Source organism: Hyla sarda, chromosome 3, assembly GCF_029499605.1.
Source record: "Hyla sarda isolate aHylSar1 chromosome 3, aHylSar1.hap1, whole genome shotgun sequence".
Taxonomy (NCBI): domain Eukaryota; kingdom Metazoa; phylum Chordata; class Amphibia; order Anura; family Hylidae; genus Hyla; species Hyla sarda.
The window spans coordinates 294,489,840-294,511,306 of record NC_079191.1 but is presented as its reverse complement, the minus strand read 5'-3'; the positions used below and the strand labels follow the sequence as shown (position 1 = coordinate 294,511,306).

General features: G+C 47.5%; 1 protein-coding gene across 1 annotated transcript in view; it reads left to right on the top strand.

Annotated features, from left to right (window-relative positions):
• CEP170 (centrosomal protein 170) overlaps positions 1 to 21,467 on the top strand; it is a 539,078-nt gene that overhangs the window by 389,089 nt on the left and 128,522 nt on the right. Inside the window, exon 12 of the mRNA XM_056566907.1 lies at positions 15,833 to 16,088. Coding sequence (XP_056422882.1) covers positions 15,833 to 16,088 — 256 coding nt within the window. The remainder of the gene's footprint in view (positions 1 to 15,832; positions 16,089 to 21,467) is intronic.

Here is a 21,467-nt window from a genome sequence, read left to right as displayed (position 1 = left end):
ACTCCACGGGCTGGGGATAAGTGGGGTGGGGGGGACATACTCCACGGGCTGGGGATAAGTGGGGTGGGGGGGACATATTGCACGGGCTGGGGATAAGGGGGGATGGGGGGGACATATTTCACGGGCTGGGGATAAGGGGGGTGTGGGGTGGGCATATTGCATGGGCTGGGGATAAGGGGGGGTGGGGGGGACATATTGCATGGGCTGGGGATAAGGGGGGGTGGGAGGGACATACTGCACGGGCTGGAGATGAGGGGGGGGACATACTGCACGGGCTGGGGATGAGGGGGGACATACAGCATGGGCTGGGGATAAGGAAGGGGTGGGGGGGACATACAGTGGGGGGAGGGGGGGACATACAGCATGCACTGGGTATAAGGGGGGGACATACTGCACGGGCTGGGGATAAGGGGGGGTGGGGGGACATACTGCACGGGCTGGGGATAACGGGGGGGGGGACATACAGCACGGGCTGGGGATAAGGGTTCTGGGGATAAATGGGGGTGCGGGGTAATACTCCACGGGCTGGGGATAAATGGGGGTGGGGGGTAATACTCCACGGGCTGGGGATAAGGGGGGGGGCGGACATACTCCACGGACTGGGGATAAGGGGGGTGGGGGGGACATACTCCACGGGCTGGGGATAAGTGGGGTGGGGGGGGACATATTGCACGGGCTGGGGATAAGGGGGGATGGGGGGGACATATTTCACGGGCTGGGGATAAGGGGGTGTGGGGTGGGCATATTGCATGGGCTGGGGATAAGGGGGGGTGGGGGGGACATATTGCATGGGCTGGGGATAAGGGGGGGTGGGAGGGACATACTGCACGGGCTGGAGATGAGGGGGGGGACATACTGCACGGGCTGGGGATGAGGGGGGACATACAGCATGGGCTGGGGATAAGGAAGGGGTGGGGGGGACATACAGTGGGGGGAGGGGGGGACATACAGCATGCACTGGGTATAAGGGGGGACATACTGCACGGGCTGGGGATAAGGGGGGTGGGGGGACATACTGCACGGGCTGGGGATAACGGGGGGGACATACAGCACGGGCTGGGGATAAGGGTGGGAGGGACATGCTGCATGGGCTGGGGATAAGTGGGGGTTGGGGGGGACATACAGCACGGGCTGGGGATAAGGGGGATGGGGGGGCATACTGCACAGGCTGGGGATAACAGGGCGACATACAGCACGGGCTGGGGATAAGGGTGGGGAGGACATGTTGCACGGGCTGGGGATAAGGGGAGGGACATACAGCATGGGCTGGGAATAAAGGGGGGTGGGGGGACATACTGCACAGTGCAAAGGCTGGGCATAAGGGGGGGGGGGGGACAAACAGCACGGGCTGGGGATAAGGGGGGGGGGACATCACTCCACACATCTCCCCTCCCCTTGTTCTGCCTTCGGAGGACGCATGTCTGCACTGGAGAAAGAAGACAGAGCAGGGGGCTGGGGATGTATACACTGGAGGGGCCAGGGATGTATACACTGCAGGGGCCGGCAATGTATACGGTGCAGGGGCCGGGGATGTATACACTGCAGGGGGCCGGGGATGTATACACTGCAGGGGTTGGGGATGTATACACTGCAGGGGCTGGGGATGTATACACTGCAGGGGCTGGGGATGTATACACTGCAGGGGCTGGGGATGTATACACTGCAGGGGCTGGGGATGTATACACTGCAGGGGCTGGGGATGTATACACTGCAGGGGCCGGGGATGTATACACTGCAGGGATCTAGGGATGTATATACTGCATTGTGTGAAGGGGGGGGGGGGGTTCAGGACTCCTGAGTGACACATGCTGGGAGTTGTTGTCCCTGTTATGTGTGTGTATGCTAGTGTTTCCGAACCGGGGAATGCTGAGAGTTGTAGTTCTGGAACTACTGAGGCAGCTGCTGGTGTTATACCACAGACTGAAGTCTCCTGAATGACACATGCTGGGAGTTGTAAGGCTGAGTTATATTAGTGTGGTGTGTATAACGCAGGTTTCCAGGGGCTGCAAGGGGAGGACAAACTGCACAGGCTGGTTTCTGCTTTTTCATGGGGTGTTCATTAGCCACAAGAAGAGGACATAGAAATGCATGGGGTTTGAACATGACATGAACATCACTGTATGGACCCCGTGCATCACTATATGGACCCCTGGCATTCTCTTCTATCTCCGGTGGACTCTATATACATCTGTCCATGCCTCCTTCCCTCACCTATGTATTTGCTCGCATGCACTGCTCACCATCATAAACTACCCAAAGTCACCTCTACACTACCTGCCTCTTCCGGAACCACTACAAACTTTAACTGCGCTCTCCTAAACTCTCGATCTGTGTGCAATAAGCTCACCCAGATTCATGACTTATTTCTCACTAATTCTCTTAATCTGCTGGCTCTCACAGAAACATGGATACAACCATCTGACACTGCTTCTCTCGCTGCTTTATCTTATGGTGACCTTCACTTTTCCCATACCCCTAGATCTGACACCAGGCATGGTGGAGGAGTTGGGGTGCTTCTAGCCCCACAATGCACTTTTCAAGTCATCCCCCCATTACCCTCACTCACATTTCCCTCTTTTGAGGTCCACACCCTCAGGCTCTTCCGCCCATTGTCTCTCAGAGTGGCGGTCATCTATCGTCCTCCTGGTTCTCCCCAAATGTTCCTGAATCATTTTGCCACCTGGCTCCCTCACTTTCTTTCCTCAGAAACACCTACACTCATCATGGGTGATTTTAATATCCCCATTGATACCCCAATCTCCTCTTCTGCCTCTCAGCTTCTGTCTCTAACCTGCTTCTTTTCCCTTTCACAGCTTACTGACTCTCCCACACACAAGGATGGGAATACACTGGACTTGATCTTCTCTAGACTTTGCTCTGTCTCTAAATTCACTAATTCTCCTTTTGAGCTCTCTGACCACAACCTTCTCTCTTTCTCTATCAGTAACTCCTATCCTCTTCCGGACACTCCAACCTTGTACACTTACAGAAACCTGCATGCCATAAACACTAGTCAATTTATAGACATTCTACAATCTTCACTATCACCAATCTCTTCTCTCTCCTGCCCTAATCTAGCAGCCAAACATTACCATGACACCCTAAAGTCTACCCTGGATCAATGGCACCCTCTAAATTACGAACCTCCCGACACAGACGGCAGTAACCCTGGCACATGATAACAACCCGCTTTCTCAGGCGATGCTCTAGGTGTGCTGAACGTCTGTGGAGGAAAACTAAGACTTCTTCAGACTATCTGCACTATAAATTCATGCTTAAATCCTATTACTCTGCTCTTCATCTCGCCAAACAAACATATTTTACCTCCCTCATCTCCTCTCTGTCTAACAACCCAAAACGCCTTTTTGACATGTTCAACTCTCTCCTTCGGCCTAAAGTACAGACCCCAATCACTGATCTCTGTGCTGAAGACCTGGGCAAATACTTAAAAACTAAAATCGATGACATTCGTGATGAAATCCTCTCCCAGTCCCCTAAATGTCCTGATCCAATTCCCAGCCACATCTCCTCTTCATCACTCTCAGTTTTTGAGCCTGTAACGGAGGATGAGGTTTCCAGGCTCCTCTCCTCCGCCCGCCCCACTACCTGCTCTAGTGACCCCATGCCTTCACACCTCATCCAGTCTCTCTCTCCTGCTATCAGCTGTCACCTAACTAAAATCTTTAACCTCTCCCTCTCTTCTGGGGTCTTTCCCTCCTCTTTCAAACACTCTGTCATAACCCCACTATTGAAAAAAACATCTCTGGACCCATCCTGTGCAGCCAACTATCGACCCGTGTCAAATCTCCCCTTTATCTCCAAACTCCTGGAACGCTTTGTCTACTCCCGCCTTATCCGCTATCTCTCCGAGAACTCCCTCCTTGACCCCTTACAGTCTGGTTTCCGCTCCCTTCACTCCACAGAAACGGCCCTAACCAAAGTCACTAACGATCTTCTGACTGCCAAATCAAATGGCAATTTCTCTTTACTGATTCTCTTGGACCTCTCTGCGGCTTTTGACACTGTGGATGACCAACTCCTCCTCAGTAGTCTCCGCTCCATCGGTCTCATGGACTCTGCTCTCGCCTGGTTTTCCTCCTATCTCTCTGGCCGCTCCTTTAGCATCTCCTTTTCTGGCTCTACTTCTTCTCCTCTTCCCCTTGCTGTCGGGGTTCCCCAGGGATCGGTCCTGGGTCCTCTACTCTTTTCACTCTACACATCCCCCATTGGAAAAACAATCAGCAGATTTGGTTTCCAGTACCACCTCTATGCTGATGACACCCAACTCTATACCTCTTCCTCCAACATCACCCCTGCACTCCTACAGAATACCAGTGACTGTCTCTCTGCTGTCTCAGACATCATGTCCTCTTTACATCTGAAACTAAATCTTTCGAAAACATAACTTCTTGTTTTTTCTTCATCAACTGATACTGTACCTAACCCTGACATCTCATCTCGGTATGTGGGACTACCATAACTCCCAGGCAGCAGTTATACAGGAGTTATACTTGACTCTCATCTGTCTTTCACTCCCCATATTCAGTCCCTTTCACGTTCTTGTCACCTGCATCTCAAAAACATTTCCAGAATCCGCCCGTTTCTCACTACTGAAACTGCTAAAACTCTCATTATTGCTTTGATTCACTCCCGCCTCGACTACTGTAACTCTTTACTAATAGGCCTTCCTTTATCCAAACTCTCTCCTCTCCAGTCCATCCTTAATGCCGCAGCCAGACTCATCTTCCTCTCCAGCCGCTACACCGACGCCTCCTCCCCATGCCAGTCACTACACTGGTTACCAATTCAGTCCAGAATACAGTACAAAATCCTCAGTCTCACACACAAAGCTCTCCACAATGCTGCACCTCCCTACATCTCCTCTCTCATCTCCATCTACCATCCTACACGTTCTCTCCGATCTGCTAATGATCTCGCACTAACATCTTCCCGTCTCCAAGACTTCACTAGTGCTGCACCGATTCTCTGGAATGCTATACCTCAATCCCTCAAACTCAACATCCATAGTTTCAAACGTGGCCTGAAAACACATCTCTTCAGACAGGCCTATAATATTCTTTAATTGGCCTCAACATATCCTCAACATATCCCCACACCTCTTGTTTGAATAGTTATTGTGTAATATTATGTCTGATACTTGTCTTTGTTTGTACCCCATAATTGTAAGCGCTGCGGAATCTGTAGGCGCTATATAAATAAAATGATTATTAAATTATTATTATCATGTCTACATCCCTGTATGAACCCCGTGCATTTCTACGTCCCTGTATGAACCCCGTGCATTTCCCCATCCCTGTATGAACGCTGACATAGAAATGCACGAGGTTCATACAGTGGTGTTCATGTCCTGTAACAAACCCCATGCATTTCTATGTCCTCTTTATGGGGCTAATGAACACCCCATGAAAAAGCAGAAACCAGCCCGTGCAGTGTATACATCCCCGGCCCCTGCATGGTATACATCCCTGGCCCCTGCAGTTTATACATCCCTGGCCCCTGCAGTGTATACATCCCCGTCCCCTTCAGTGTATACATGCCCGGCCCCTGCAGTGTATACATCCCCGGCCCCTGCAAGGTATACATCCCTGGCCCCTGCAAGGTAAACATCCCCGGACCCTGCAAGGTATACATCTCCGGCCCCTGCAGTGTATACATCCCCGGCCCCTGCAGTGTATACATCCCCAGCCCCTGCAGTGTATACATCCCCGGCCCCTGCAGTTTATACATCCCCGGCTCCTGCAGTGTATACATCCCCGGCCCCTGCAGTGTATACATGCCCGGCCCCTGCAGTGTATACATCCCCGCCCCCTGCAAGGTATACATCCCCGGCCCCTGCAAGGTAAACATCCCCGGCCCCTGCAAGGTATACATCTCCGGCCCCTGCAGTGTATACATCCCCAGCCCCTGCAGTGTATACATCCCCAGCCCCTGCAGTGTATACATCCCTGGCCCCTGCAGTGTATACAGCCCCTGCAAGGTATACAGCCCCGACCCCTGCAGTGTATACATCCCCGGCCCCTGCAGTGTATACAGCCCCTGCAAGGTATACATCCCCGGCCCCTGCAGTGTATACAGCCCCGACCCCTGCAGTGTATACATCCCCGGCCCCTGCAGTGTATACAGCCCCTGCAGTGTATACATCCCCAGCCCATGCACTGTATACATCCCCGGCCCCTGCAGTGTATACATCCCCGGGCCCCTGCAGTGTATACATCCCCGGGCCCCTGCAGTGTATACATCCCCAGCCCCTGCAGTGTATACATCCCCAGCCACTGCACTTTGTCATCCTCCCCTGCTCTGTCTTCTTTCTACAGTGCAGACCTGCGTCCTCCGAAGGCAGAGCAGGGGAAGGGGAGATGTGTGCAGTGATGTGCCCCCCCCCACCCCGCCCCCCTTATCCCCAGCCCGTGCAGTATGTCCCCCTCACCCCCCTTATCCCCAGCTCGTGCAGTATGTCCCCCCACCCCCCCTTATCCCCAGCCTGTGCAGTATGTCCCCCCCACCCCCCCCTTATCCCCAGCTTGTGCAGTATGTCCCCCCACCCCCCCTTATCCCCAGCCTGTGCAGTATGTCTCCCCCACCCCCCCTTATCCCCAGCTTGTGCAGTATGTCCCCCCACCCCCCCTTATCCCCAGCCTGTGCAGTATGTCTCCCCCACCCCCCCTTATCCCCAGCCCGTGCAGTATGTCCCCCCCACCCCCCTTATCCCCAGCCCATGCAGTATGCCCCCCCCCCCACCCTCTTATTCCCAGCCCGTGCAGTATGGCCCCCACAATCCCCCTTATCCCCAGCCCGTGCAGTATGGCCCCCACAATCCCCCTTATCCCCAGCCCATGCAGTATGGCCCCCACAATCCCCCTTATCCCCAGCCCGTGCAGTATGTCCCCCCCACCTTATCCCAGCCTGTGCAATATGCCCCCACCTTTATCCCCAGCCTGTGCAGTATGGCCCCCACACCCCCCCCCTTATCCCCAACCCATGCTGTATCTCCCCCCCACCCACCCTTATCCCCAACTCGTGCTGTATGTCCCCCCACCCCCCCTTATCCCCAGCCCATGCAGTATGTCCCCCACCCCCCCTTATCCCCAACCCGTGCTGTATGTCCCTCCACCCCCCCTCCCCCCCCTTATCCCCTGTCCATGCTGTATGTCCCCTTCACACATAGGAATCATTAGGCAGGGGAGATGAGTAGCAGTGTACGTTGTGGAAACCTGTGTCCTCCGAAGGCAGAGCAGGGGGAGGGGAGGAGCTGTGTACATCCTCTCTCCCCCTGTTCTGTCTTCTGTCTGCCATGCAGAACTGCGTCCTCCGGGAAGGGGAGATGAGGGGGCATGGCTTATCTCTCTCATGCAAACGTGCGACCTCCGGGCTCTGACTTCGCTCCTCCCAGCTCTAGCTTCGGAAAACTTCGGAGAGCTGAGGGGAGCGGTCGCACGTTTGCATGGGTTGCAACATTCCACCTCACAATGGTAGTGAGCAGAGCACGGCTGCTAAATCAGAGTGACAGGGTGAGAAAAAGAGAGACACAGAGAGCTTTCTCTGAAGATGTTTAGCAATAATTACCAGACAGGGAGAGGAGACATCTGCTTAAGTCTCGGCCGATGTCTTCTGTTTTAAGGTGACGGCGTCCTGGGACTGGGCATCGGGCTGAGCAGGTAGAGTCCGGTGGGCCCTGCCAGGCTGCCTGGAGCAGAAAACAGCTATGTCCCCGGCAGCTGCATTGTGGGCTAACAGTTCAACAATTGCAGGCTCCTTAGGGTCTATTCACACATACAGTATTCTGCGCAGATTTGATGCGCAGGATTTTCTGCTGCAGATTTCAATGTAAATTGAATGACTTGAAATCCTGCGCATCAAATCTGGGCATCAAATCTGCGCAGAATACTGTACTTGTGAATAGACCCTTAGGGACATTGCTAGCTGCTGTGATCAAGCTGCATCCTCCTCTGCTCTGAGTGGAGCTGACAGGCCAGTGACCACAGCAGCTGGGGTAAAGTGAAAGTGAGTTCAGAAGTAGTCTCAAGTTCTTAAAATCACAGCAAAGGGTTCTAGACTTCAGAAACATGTCGCTGGCTCATCTTTTGTCAGATGTGGGCTGTGTTCGTCACATGACAGGACATACACAGAACACAGCATTTATGCCCCTAATGTTCCTCAATGAGACACAGTCCATCTTCAGTTTCCTATATCCAGGGGCTGCCATAGAGCATCTGTGAAGGTGTTGTAAAGTGACGTCATCACAGATGCTCTTAGTAATGGCAGCCCCCAGTTCAAACTTAATAAATAAAATGTAAAATACTTTACACATACATGTAATTCCCAAATGAGCTTAATTTATGTTATATCACAATTTTAGTAATATATATATATATATATATATATATATATATATATATATATATGTTTAAAAAAAAGTGACACATTCTCTTTAAGGCTATGTTCACACCTTAGAATTTACACATAGGATTCCGCATTGGAATCCAGCTCGAAGATTCTACTGCAGCAGAGTCCTGTTGAATTCAATGGGATTCTGCTATGCTGTGCACACAGTGTAATTTGCATCCCATATGTTTCCGGCATGGAAATTCCATATATCGGTTGCCACATTGGGGGGACACAGGAACCATGGGTATATGCCAGCCATTAGGGGGCTGACACTAGGCAAAGAAAAAGAAGTCTGCTCCTTCCGTCAGGATATACCCGCCCCCTGGCCCTGAGCTAATCAGTTTTGGCTTAGTGTCAGTAGGAGGCAGACACAGGTACAGATTTCTCCAGACCTCGTCCTTCCTTTTTTGTTTTTCTTGCTTTCTTCGGAATATGGTAAGGTTTTTCCTTTCCTTTGTCATAAGGTGTGCACCGCTAATCCCTTCTCGCCAATGACCAGCGCCAGGTGGTTGTACCCTAGGTTGAGGTCGGTCCCCTCTTACCCCTGCTTGCCCCACTATGGCAGTCTGACATGATGCAGCTTGGTGTTAAACTGGCTGAAGACTTCAGCAGGTGGGTATGAAGTGTCCCTGTGGGTAAGTATGCCCCCCCCCCTTCTCTTTATTTTCCTTTATTTTTTGTTTGGGGTCATTTAGGGATCCCTGAGGGGGCCATCTTTTATTGTGCTGGGCAGGGGGTGACTCTATTCGGGGGGTTTGGGGAGGGTCTGCTGTACTGCGGCTTATTCCCCCTCTCACCTTACCTTGGCTCTGCGGCACATTTGCATCCCGGTGGCAGCCCTTCTCTCCTCCTCTCTGCGGGGGGGGTGGAGGGGAGCTGCAACCGGTAGGCAGAGTCTGCTCCGTTCTCCTCAGTGTCGATAGCCGCCCCATCTTCCATCTCTCTGCCGGAACACGTCTAGGAGCCGGGCCCACAGGCAGCATTAAATTTAGCCCGTGGCCCTGCTTCTCATTGCTCCACCCACTTCTCGGTGCGCACTCCGTAGGTCAGAGCACTCTGCCTACCCCAGCATCTCTGGTACTCTTCTGGTAACCTTGTAGCTTTCTGTCACTCCATGTGGCTTAAGACTTGGAATGCCAATGCCGCTTCTAAGCACTTGCTTACAGAACTTGTTTGCCATTTTTTGGTGCCCGTCTCTTTGGTAAGCGATTGGAGGCGTCCGGTGGCAAGAGCTCTTTGTTTCCCCCAAATTTCGGTCCTTTACCTCGGGCTGCTCGTACTAGCTTTCAGCCTCCCAGGACAGGAATGCCCCCTCTTTCAAGGCTCACACCTCCCATCTTTGGTCTCCCCTCAGGGGGGGAGGGGGGCTTTTGTCTGTCTTTTCGGGACACTTAGTTGGCACAGGTACAGGACGCCTGGGTCCGGGACATTGTTTCTTAGGGTTATCGAATAGAATTTGGTTCTATTCCCCAGGATTGTTTTTTACAGTCCCGCCCCACGTGGTCTCCTTCCCTGGCTGTGGCTTTTCAGTCTGCTCTTCACACCCTTCTCTCCCAGGGGGTGATTGTGCCGTTCCCTTATTGGGAAAATTTTCCATGATTCTATTTGGATCTCTTTGTGGTTCCCAAAAAGGGGGGTGCCTTTCGGACGATTCTGGATCTAAAAAAGCTCAACCGCCATCTGCGCCTGCAACATTTCAGCATAGAGGTTCGTAGATGTGTCCATGGATCCTTGGTGGACATGCAGGATGCTTACCTGCATGTCCCCATTTTTCCGGCCCACCATTTTCTCTGTTTTGCTGTCCCTGCAGGTCACCATCAGTTTGTGACTCTAGCAGCGGTGGTGACCATCCTCCGCTCTCTTGATCCTTTTGCTGGATGCAGTCTCTGCATCACCCTGCAGACTCTGGCCAATTTGGCTGGATCGTCAATCAGGCAAACTCAAACCTCTCCCTGTCTCAGTCCCTAGTTTTTCTCGCGACTGCCCTGATAACTCTTCCGGAGGACAAGAAGCCTTCCCTGAGTGCAGGGGGTTCGCATTCTTTGTCGCCCAAAGCCGGTTTCCATTCGCTCCTGCATGGAGGTACTGAGCAGGATGTTGGCTGCCATGGAACAAGTTCCCTCTACCCAGTTCCGGTATTGTCCTCTCAAGTTGGCCATCCTGTCTCAATAACCACAATCCACCTCCAAAAATGGAACTTCAGGCGCTGAGGGTCTCAATGGTACAGGTTCCCTTTTTCCCTTCACCTAATGATATGGCTCCCTCCCAGGGTGCACTGCTCCCTTCTCTGCTAGTCTCTGTCACCTATTCTCCAGGAGGGTCGTTCCTTTCTGCCGCTTTGCTGGCAGGTCCTGACAACGGACGCAAGCATCCTTTAAAACAGGGTTAGATACATTCCTGAAACAAAATAACATTAATGCTTATGAAGAAATATAAAATCCCATCCCTTCCCCAATATCGCGCCACACCCCTACCCTTCAATCCCCTGGTTGAACTTGATGGACGTATGTCTTTTTTCAACCGTACTAACTATGTAACTTTCCTAGCCTGGGGAGGGAGTGTTCCAGGACATGGCGATTCAGGGCCAGTGGACCCCTCGTGAGCCCCCACTCTCCATCAATGTTGCCACACCAATTCTCTTCGTTTAACGGCGTGGTGGTTAAAACCATGGTACTGAAGGCCCAGGGTTTCTCTACCCGAGTTATTCCTACCATGCTTTGGACTCGGAGGCCCTTGTTCACCAGGATGTACCATCGCACCTGGCGAGCCTGTTTCCGTTGGTGTGAAGCGCGGTCTTTGTCCCCCAATGCCTCTTCCTTGCTGAACCTTCTGGGGTTTTTTTGCAAGCCACTGCGTCCCCTGCGTCGTTGCTATGCGCTGCACGGCGCGGCGCAATGACGTCACTTGTCGTTGCGCCGCGCCGTGCAACACATAGCAACAAGGGCAGCGGCGCTGGCAATGGGTGCCGCTGCCCCTTCTCTCCCCCTGGCTATCGGCACCACTGCCCCATTGCCGGCGCCGCTTCTCTCCCCCTGGCTATCGGCGCCGGCAATGGGGCGCCGGCACCGATAGTCAGGGGGAGAGAACGGGCAGCGGCGCCGATAGCCAACGGGAGAGAAGCGGCGGCAGCAGGGCTCTAGACCCCAGGAAAGGCAGGGGGAGAGAAGCGGGCAGCGACGGCCTCTCTCCCCCTGCCTTTCCTGGGGGTGTATCGGGGTATACGCATGCTTACACACGCACCCTCATTTTACCAAGGATATTTGGGTAAAAAAAAATTTTACCCAAATATCCTTGATTAAATGAGGGTGCGTGTTATAGGCCGGTGCGTGGTATACCCCGATAAATACGGTAATTGATATGTTTTATTATGCAGGTCAAAATCATTATGGAAATAACAAAAATGTACTTACTAAAATTGTCATTTCCTGGTGTCTGTAGGCAGCACAATAACTTATGTTGCGGAGGACAGTCTGGAAACCTAATTAATATACTTTTTATAAGGTTTATTATCTTTTTGCTATAAAAACTAATTTTTGTGAAAAAAATAAAATAAAATCACTATATTCTGAGAGCCAGAATCTTTTTAAATATGTTTTTTTTGTGTTGTGTTAATATTTTTTGGTTACTATTTTTGGGTACATGTGATATTTTAATCACTTACTATTTCATTATTACAGAGGTGGGAGTAACAAAAAATTGGTCAATTTGGCAAGGTTTTTTCTTAATACTTTATCACATTCATTGTTAGGATTAAATAATGTAATAGTTTTATAGGCCTGGTTGTTACTTATGCGGAAATACCAAATATGTATGTGTTGTTATATTCTTAAAAAAATATATATTTATAATGAAGGTTAAGGGAAATGTATATTTTTATTTTTCCTATTTTATTTGTATTATTTTTTTTCTTATTGCTTATTTATTGTCCCACTAGGGGACTGGACTATGTGATCTGCTAATCTTTACTGCAGTGTCAGTGTTACCATCAGCAGCCCGCAATTGCATTTCAAGGTGCGATGAAGGATCATCCCTCTGTTACCTGGTTAGATGCTCCAGTCACTACTAACAACATCATCTAAAGTGTTAACTGTCATGATCAGAGCTCAATGGCAGAAGGCCAGCAGCATTTTACAGTTGGCTCCCACCAGAGTCATTCTCAAGGTGTACCTGGTAGATCCTATTGCCGTTAGTTCCGGCAAAATTTGCCATACAGGTACTTCATTATGCCAGAAAGGGTTAAGGGCTTAAAGTTTGCTCTGAAATAGTGGAACTATTATTGAATTTTTAAAGGGGTTTTCTACCCTTCGACATCTTATCCCCTACCCAAAGGATAGGGGAAAGATGGCTGATTGCGCGGGTCCCGCCACACCACACCTCCTCGTGATGTCATTTGGGGGGGGCATGCCTTGTGCTGCACAGAGATCCAGCGGTGGGACCCCTGCGATCGGACATCTTATCTCCTATCCTTTGGTTAGGGAATACGATGTCTAAGGGCAGAATACACATTTAACACCTTAAGGACCATGTACGTGTATACACGTCCAGGCTGAATGCACATTCAGCCATTAGGACGTGTATACTCGTCCATGGCTCTCGTGGGTGCTGCCCAGTGCACCCACGAGATCGCGGCAGGGACTCGGTTGTAACACACAGCCGGGACCCTGCCGCACTGCCGGGACCGAACTAAACTTCGGTCCCGGCAGTTTAACCCTTACAGCCGCGGTCGGAAGTGACCGCGGGCTGTAAGTGTAATGACAGAGGGAGGGAGCTCCCTCTGTAACCCGTGCAGCACCCCGCAGCGCGATCGCGGGGTGCTGTGTGTGATCCCCGGCGGGCGGGAACCTGCCGCACTGCCGGGACCAAAGACAACTTCTGTCCCGGCAAATTAACCCTTACAGCCGTGGTCGGAAGCGACCGCGAGCTGTATGGAGTTTTGACAGAGGGAGGGGGCTCCCTCTGTCTCTCCTTTAGCACCCTGCAACGACAGCAGGGTGCGACTGCTTACCTGGGCAGCCGGGGGTCTTTACTAGGACCCCAAGGTCTGCCCTGGTTATTGCCTGTGAGGACGTCCTCATATCCTACCTGCTAGTGTAAAACTAGCAGGCAGTATATAGTTGCAATGCTTTGGAATACTAAGTATTCCAAAGCATTAAAAAAAAAGTGTAAAAAAATATAAAATAAATAAAAGTGTAAAAAAGAAAGTGTAAAGACAATAAGTGTAAAAAAAATGTAAAAAAGTGTAAAAAATAAAAATATATTTATTAAATAAATATCATGAAAAATTAAAATGCATAATGTGTGGGATCACACTGCGCACATCCGCAGCATATCACGTGCGGATGCCCGCCAACAGTCACAATAATGAGCTCCCTGCTGCGGCTAGGTAGCTTTATGTGTCCACTCATAGCGGCGGATTTCCCGCCGGCAGTCATGAGCAGACACATTGAGCTACCGAGCCACAGCAGTGATCTCGCCGTTGTGACTGCTGGGGGGCATCCGCGGTGTGAAATAAGCCGCGGATGTGCTCTATGTGCCCCTACACTGCGGTCCCGTTCATACTGCGTTTCCGCAGTGTTAGAGGTATCCGTCAGCATCACATCAAAAAGAGTGATGCTGACGTATACTGTAGCAGCTCCATCCATTTCTGAATGAGACGGGTACAGTATACATTGGCATCCCTTTTTTGACGTGACAACGCACACCGATACTGCAGAAATGCAGTATGAATGGGGACTATTCATATAATGATGCCCTGAAAGCCAAAGGGGGCTCCTCTCCTTCTTGGTCCTACCAGGCGGTCAGGCAACCAGATATGGCCTAAGAAGGGGTACTGCCCAGCCCGGGACTAACAGCGTGATAAAATATGGGCGCATTTCCTCCATTTCAAAAGCGACATACCAAAATGATGTTCCACAAATAAATAATTTGTGGGGAAAAAAGCTAATTTCTATTTTTTCCATTGACTTTGAAATAATTCTAGCCACACAATAAGGGCTCAATGTGCTGATTTTTGCCCTAGGTGAATACTTTAGGGGGTGTAGTTTTGAAAATGGGGTCACTTCTGGGGGTGCGGTATTGTTCTGACAGCTAGAATGCTTTGCAAGATGAAGTACGGACTATAATTTGTATAATGATATCCTGAAAGCCAAATGGTGCTCCTCTCCTTTTGGGTCCCACCGTGTGGCCATGCAACCAAATATGGTCTAAGCGGGGGTATTACCGAACACGGGACGAACAGCGTAATAAAATTTGGGGCGCATTTTCTACTTTTCAGATGCCATGTACCAAAAATGTGTCCCACAAATAATGCATTTGTGAAAAAAAATTGAAATTTAAAATTTTTCCACTGACTTCCATTCCAGCCACACAAAAAGGACTCAAAGTACTCACTTTTGGTTAGAAAAATACTTTAGGGGGTGTAGTTTCCAAAATGGGGTCACTTGTGGGGGTGCGGTATGGTTCTGGCAGCTAAAACCCTACAATCCATTCGGCCTAAAATGATGGCCTGAAAGCCAAATGGCGCTCCTCTGCTTCTGGGTCCTACCACGCCACCAAGGAACCAAATATGGCCTAAGCGGGGATATTTCCAAACACAGGCCGAGTAGCTTAATAAAATATAGGGTGCATTTCTTGCAATATCAGAAGTGATGTACAAAAAATATGTCCCACAAATGATGCATTTGTGAAAAAATGCAAATTTCGACTTTTAACACTGACTTTGTAATAATTCCTGCCAAAAAACTATAGTGTTAAAATACTCACTGTACCCCCTAACGAATGCCTTGAGGGGTCTAGTTTTCAAAATGGGGTCATTTGGGGGGGTGTTCCTATGTTCTACCACCTTCAAACTTCTGCAAACCTTGCATAGCACATAAAAAAAGATGTACCGTACTTTTCAAATTTTCAAAATTTCAAGTTAAATTGTTAGGCTTCTAATTAATTTAAAATGTTAATTAAAAACAAAAAAATGCTGTCAAAATAAAGTTGACATCTGAAAGTATAAGTTTTGTAAACTATTTGGTCAGTAAGTATAAATATATGCAACCTATTAGTGTTAAAATAGCAAAAAATCGTAATTTTTAAAAAAATTTCATGATTTTTTGCATTGTAAAAAAAAAAACTACAAATGATATCGGCTTACTTTTACTATATACATGAAGGACAACTTGTGACAAAAAACAATGTCAGAATTATCGTGCTTGGCAAAACTATACCAGAGTTATTTTCTAATAAAGACAGACATCCCCCATTTGAAAAAACAGGCCTGGTCTTTCAGGGGCGTACAAGTTTATTTGTGCTGTTCCTTAAGGGGTTAAAGAAGAAAATTGCATTAAGGGGTATTTGCATTATTTATTATTTTGTTTTGCTGTGGGTGTTTTTGCAGAAAAATTAATGTTTTCTTTTATCATTGCATACATGTATATAGTAAGTACCCGTTGGAGACGTTTACCACCAGAGTATGCTTCTACTTCTGAAGATGAGTTTGGAACCAACCGAAATTCTCCTAAACTCTCCAGGCCACGTGCCTCTCCAACAATTAAAATTCAGAGGTCGCAAATCAATGGAAGTAGCCCTGTAGTAGCACAATCTGGAGCCTTACATGCATCAGCGCTTAAACATAAAGTGAAAGAACAGGAAGATTATATCCGTGACTGGACTGCACATCGTGAAGAAATAGCAAGGCAAGGAAGCAGCCATTGATTACAGTTTACAATAGATAATGTAGTTAACTTGATAAAGCTGAACAATAATACTAATAATAATGTGTAACAGGTGTTAGTATATTAAAGGGGTCCTCCGGCCCTAAGACATCTTATCCCCTATCCAATAGGATACTCTGTCCCCGTGGTCCCGAGGCTTCACACACAGAGCCTCCAGCGCTGAGTGCAGCTCACACAGGTGGGTGCTACATGAGAGATTGCGGAGGTCCCCAGCAGCGAGACCCCCGCCATCAGACATCTTATCCCCTATCCTTTGGATAGAGGATAAGATGTCTTAGGGCCAGAGTACCCATTTAAAAGTACTGAAATGAACCAATGCATTCAAATGCAGATGGTGATTAGATGTATTCTGCTAGGTGCTGTGATTTCAATATACACTGCTCAAAAAAATAAAGGGAACACTAAGATAACACATCCTAGATCTGAATGAATGAACTGATTGTATGAAATACTTTCATCTTTACATAGTTGAATGTGCTGACAACAAAATCACTGAAAGATTATGAATGGAAATCAAATTTATCAACCCATGGAGGTCTGGATATGGAGACACACTCAAAATCAATGTGGAAAACCACACTACAGGCTGATCCAACTTTGATGTAATGTCCTTAAAACAAGTAAAAAAAATGCTCAGTAGAGTGCGTGTGTGGCCTCCACATGCCTGTATGACCTCCCTACAATGCCTGGGCCTGCTCCTGATGAGGTGGCGGATGGTCTCCTGCGGAATGTCCTCCCAGACCTGGACTAAAGCATCTGCCAACTCCTGGACAGTCTGTGGTGCAATGTGGCATTGGTGGATGAAGCGAGACATGATGTCGCATATGTGCTAAATCGGATTCAGGTCTGGGGAACAGGTGGGCCAGTCCATCAATGCATTCCTCTTGCAGGAACTGCTGACACACTCCAGCCACATGAGGTCTAGCATTGTCTTGCATTAGGAGGAACCCAGGGCCAACCGCACCAGCATATGGTCTCACAAGGGGTCTGAGGATCTCATCTCAGTACCTACTGGCAGTCAGGCTACCTGTGGCAAGCACATGGAGGGTTGTGCGGCCAAACAAAGAAAATACCAGTGCCAATGTCACGTCTGTCACCAGCTCAATGTGAACCTGCTTTCATCTGTGAAGAGCACAGGGTGCCAGTGGCTAATTTGCAAATCTTTGTGTTTTCTGGCAAATGCCAAAGTTTTGCATGGTGTTGGGCTGTAAGCACAACCCCCACCTGTGAACATCGAGTCCTCATACCACCCTCATGGAGACTGTTTCTGACCATATGAGTGGACACATGCACATTTGTGGCCTGCCGGAGGTTATTTTCCAGGGCTCTGGCAGTTCTCCTCCTTGCACAAAGGCAAGGTTAGCGGTCCTGCTGCTGCATTGTTGCCCTCGTACAGCCTCCTCCACATCTCCTGATCTACTGGCCTGTCTCCTGTTAGCGCCTCCATGCTCTGGACCCTACGCTGACAGACACAGCAAACCTTCTTGCCACAGCTCTCATTTATGTGCCATCCTGGATGAGCTGCACTACCTGAGCCACTTGTGTAGGTTGTAGACTCCGTCTCATGCTATCACTAGAGTGAAAGCACCGCCAGCATTAAAAAGTGACCAAAACATCAGCCAGGAAGCATAGGAACTGAGAAGTGGTCTGTGGTCACCACCTGCAGAACAATTCCTTTATTGGGTGTGTCTTGCTAATTGACTATAATTTCCTGCTGTCTGTTCCATTTGCACAACAATTGATCGTCAATCAGTGTTGCTTCCTGAGTGGACAATGTGATTTCACAGAAGTGTGATTGACTTGGAGTTACATTGTGTTGTTTAAGTGTTCCCTTTATTTTTCTGGAGCAGTGTACTTATTTCCTGTTTGTAATGCTTGTTCCTTCAAATGGTAATAATAGGTTGTATATTTTATACTTGTTGTGCTCCACCCTCCTTGGCCTCAGTTTCATGTAAATAATGTAACTGTGATTCAGACCATTCTTGGACTGGGCCCCTTCCTTTCTCACAGTGTCAAGTATCAAGGAAAAGCTGAATCAGAGCATCAGCTGTTTCATTTATTGCACACCCCACAAGTGTAACCACCAGCTATCAGGCATTTATGGCATATACTGTTGATTTATCAAATTGAAAAACTTTAAGTTTTAATGCAGCTTTTTTGATTGGTACAGTCTGACAGTATGACACCCAGTCGACAAACTCTTGTGCATCATCTATATATATATATATATATATATATTTCAATGTGTGTGTGTGTGTGTGTGTATGTGTATGTGTGTATGTTCCAGCATCACATCCAAACAGCTAAAGATATTAACATGAAACTTGGCACACATGTTACTTATATGTCAACAACAAACATAGGATAGGTAATTCCATACAAGTCTATGGGAAATATATGTTACTGCATAACTTCCTAACGACTGGAGATATTTCGATACTATTTGGTCACATGTTACTTATATGTCCACTTAAAATATAGGATAGTTCATTTAACCCTTAACTAACCCCATTTGTGAGGGTCAGGGTTTTTGTTTAAAGTCCCATGCAAATCTATGGGAAATGTATGGAAATGACAGGATATAACGACAAGATATGAGTTCAAGATAGGAGGTCGGGATATGAGGACAGGATATGAGGTTGAGATATGAGGACGCGATAGGAGGACAGGATATGAGGATGGGATATGAGTTTGAGATAGGAGGACGGGATATAATGACGGGGATATGAGTTCAAGATATGAGGTCGGCATATGAGGATGGGATAGGAGGTTGGGATATGACAACAATATATGAGGATGGGATATGAAGTCAAAAGCTTCCTCCTTTGTTGATTCTCCTCCCCAACAAGGATTAGGAAGGAAAAACCGGGCAACGCCGGATACTCAGCTAGTAGGTACATAAAAAAGTCCAAATTGAGCACACCCTGAGGTTCATGTTTCCAATTTGATACACCAAATGCTATTATGAAGTTAGCAAACCATCCATTGTTTGGGATGAGAACACCCCAAAAAAGTGCATACACAATTCCAAAAACCGATGTATTTTGAGGCATATCATAGGAGCTTGCATTTATTTTAAACTGTAAAATTACCCTCATAACATTTTTCTAAATGGGAATTTCCAGCCATTTTCCATTAAATGTATTGGCAACATTCATTGATATTTCATAGGTATTTTTGAGCTCTATTCACGGAGATACAAAATGTAGAACAAGACAAAATCCCGACACTCATTAGAAATCTTCTGCAATTCAGCAAGTGTTTATTCACACATTGCAAATGACAATAAATGGCGTGTTCCCGCCAAAGCCTTATTCAGACTGATATACACATCACGGAAAATGCTTCAACTTTATACAAAGAAACTTATCCCACTTCCGGGGTTTAACCCATTAAATGTAATGGAAACCAGATTGTTTACACAACAGTGATATATCAACAAACAGTAACTATATACATCTTATCCTAAATAGATACATACTAAATGCAAAATGTAGTATACTGATCTTTATGATCTGCATGTTTCTGGATATTCTTCCATTTTCAATGAGGTTGTATCTAAAATAATTTAAAAAATCACATTCGGTACCAATAAAAACAATTTACAAAAAAACATTTACAAAATTGAAGATAGTTCATAATCCCTTTTTAAACCCCTTGGTTTCAGGGTAGACAGTCTGTGGATCCAAAATACCTCCTTTTTATGTAATAACCTTTAATATCCACGCCTCTTCTCGGGCACTGTAACTGATCAATCACTGAGAAATATTATGGCCCATTTTCTCAAAATGATACGGGATGGGATAAAATAAATTAAGAATAAATTAAGAGAGACCCCAATTTGAGGGATTTACTTGTTCCTGCAGATGTGGGGTCACAGAAAAAAGAATGAAGACAAGCAGTCCTTAAAAGTCAACATAAAGGCACATATGCATGCTTACGTTGTGCACAAAGCAGTAATGTAATTCAAGAGGACAGTATACAACATCCTCATACTGGTGAAATCATTAAACATTTCAGTACTTGCTATTCAAGGAAAGTGATTTACACTATTAAATGTCCATGCTGTCTCCTTTACGTTGAAGAGACACCCAGTGTGTAGGAGACTGCATAAATAGACATAAGTCATCCATCAGGTGTAAAAATGTATTATATCCCATCCCGTATCATTTTGAGAAAATGGGCCATAATATTTCTCAATTACGTTACCAAGTGATTGATCAGGTAGAATGCCCGAGAAGAGGCAGGGCTATTAAACAGTTATTATGTAAAAAGGAGGCATTTTGGATCCACAGAATGTCTACCCTGGAACCCAGGGGTTTAGATAGGGATTGTGAACTCTCTTCATTTTTGTAAATGTACCTAATGTGATTTACATTTTAGATCAAGCTCATTGAAAATGGGAAGAGACTATCCAGAAACATGCAGATCATAAAGATCAGTATACTTATGTTGCATTTTGCATTTAGCATGTATCTATTTAGGATAAGATGTATACAATTACTGTTTGTTGATATATCGCTGTTGTGTAAACAATCCGGTTTCTATGACTTTAACACCAGAAGTGGGATGGGCTTCTTTGTATATAGTTGGAGCATTTTTCTTGATGTGTATATCAGTCTGAATAAGGCTTTGGCCAAAACAACGCGTCATTTAATAATTTTAAAATATTTCTAGTGAGTGCCGGGATTTTGTCTTGTTCTATATATTTGAGCTATAAACTGACTGTTTTGGACTGTTAAAGGGGTACTCCGTTGCTGAGCAATTGGAAGAAACTGTTCCGAGTCGGCGACAAGAGCTTGTGATGTCATAGCCCCACCCCCTCTTGATGTTACGCCTGCCCCCTCAATGCAAGTCTATGGGAGGGGGCGTGACAGATTGCTGCACATTAGCTGCACTTGAAAATAAGCCATTTAGGACTACCCTGTAGGAGGCTTTTGTGGATGGTACTTACATTTTTATCCACTTACAGGACTATTCTATCAAATCAATCTTGAACAGTAACCAAAGTGAGGTACAAAAATTGTGAGAAAATTATTGCAATTACTGCCAGACCTTTTCCCATTTGCTCACTACTTAAAAAGGTACATATTTTTTAAATCTTTGAATACACACTTATTCATATTCAATACAGGACTGTGGTGGTAGTTTGAATGGAGTGACTGATGAGCGTGTACTCTACTGCCCTCATTTAAAGTCTGTGAGACAAATGGAAACAGCTATGTGATTGGTGGAGCTTCAGTAAGGTCCAGAGTGATCATAAATGATAGTCTCTATATGAAAATACCAGTACATTTTCCAAGGACATAAGAAACCAGTAGAATTGTATTCAACCTCTAC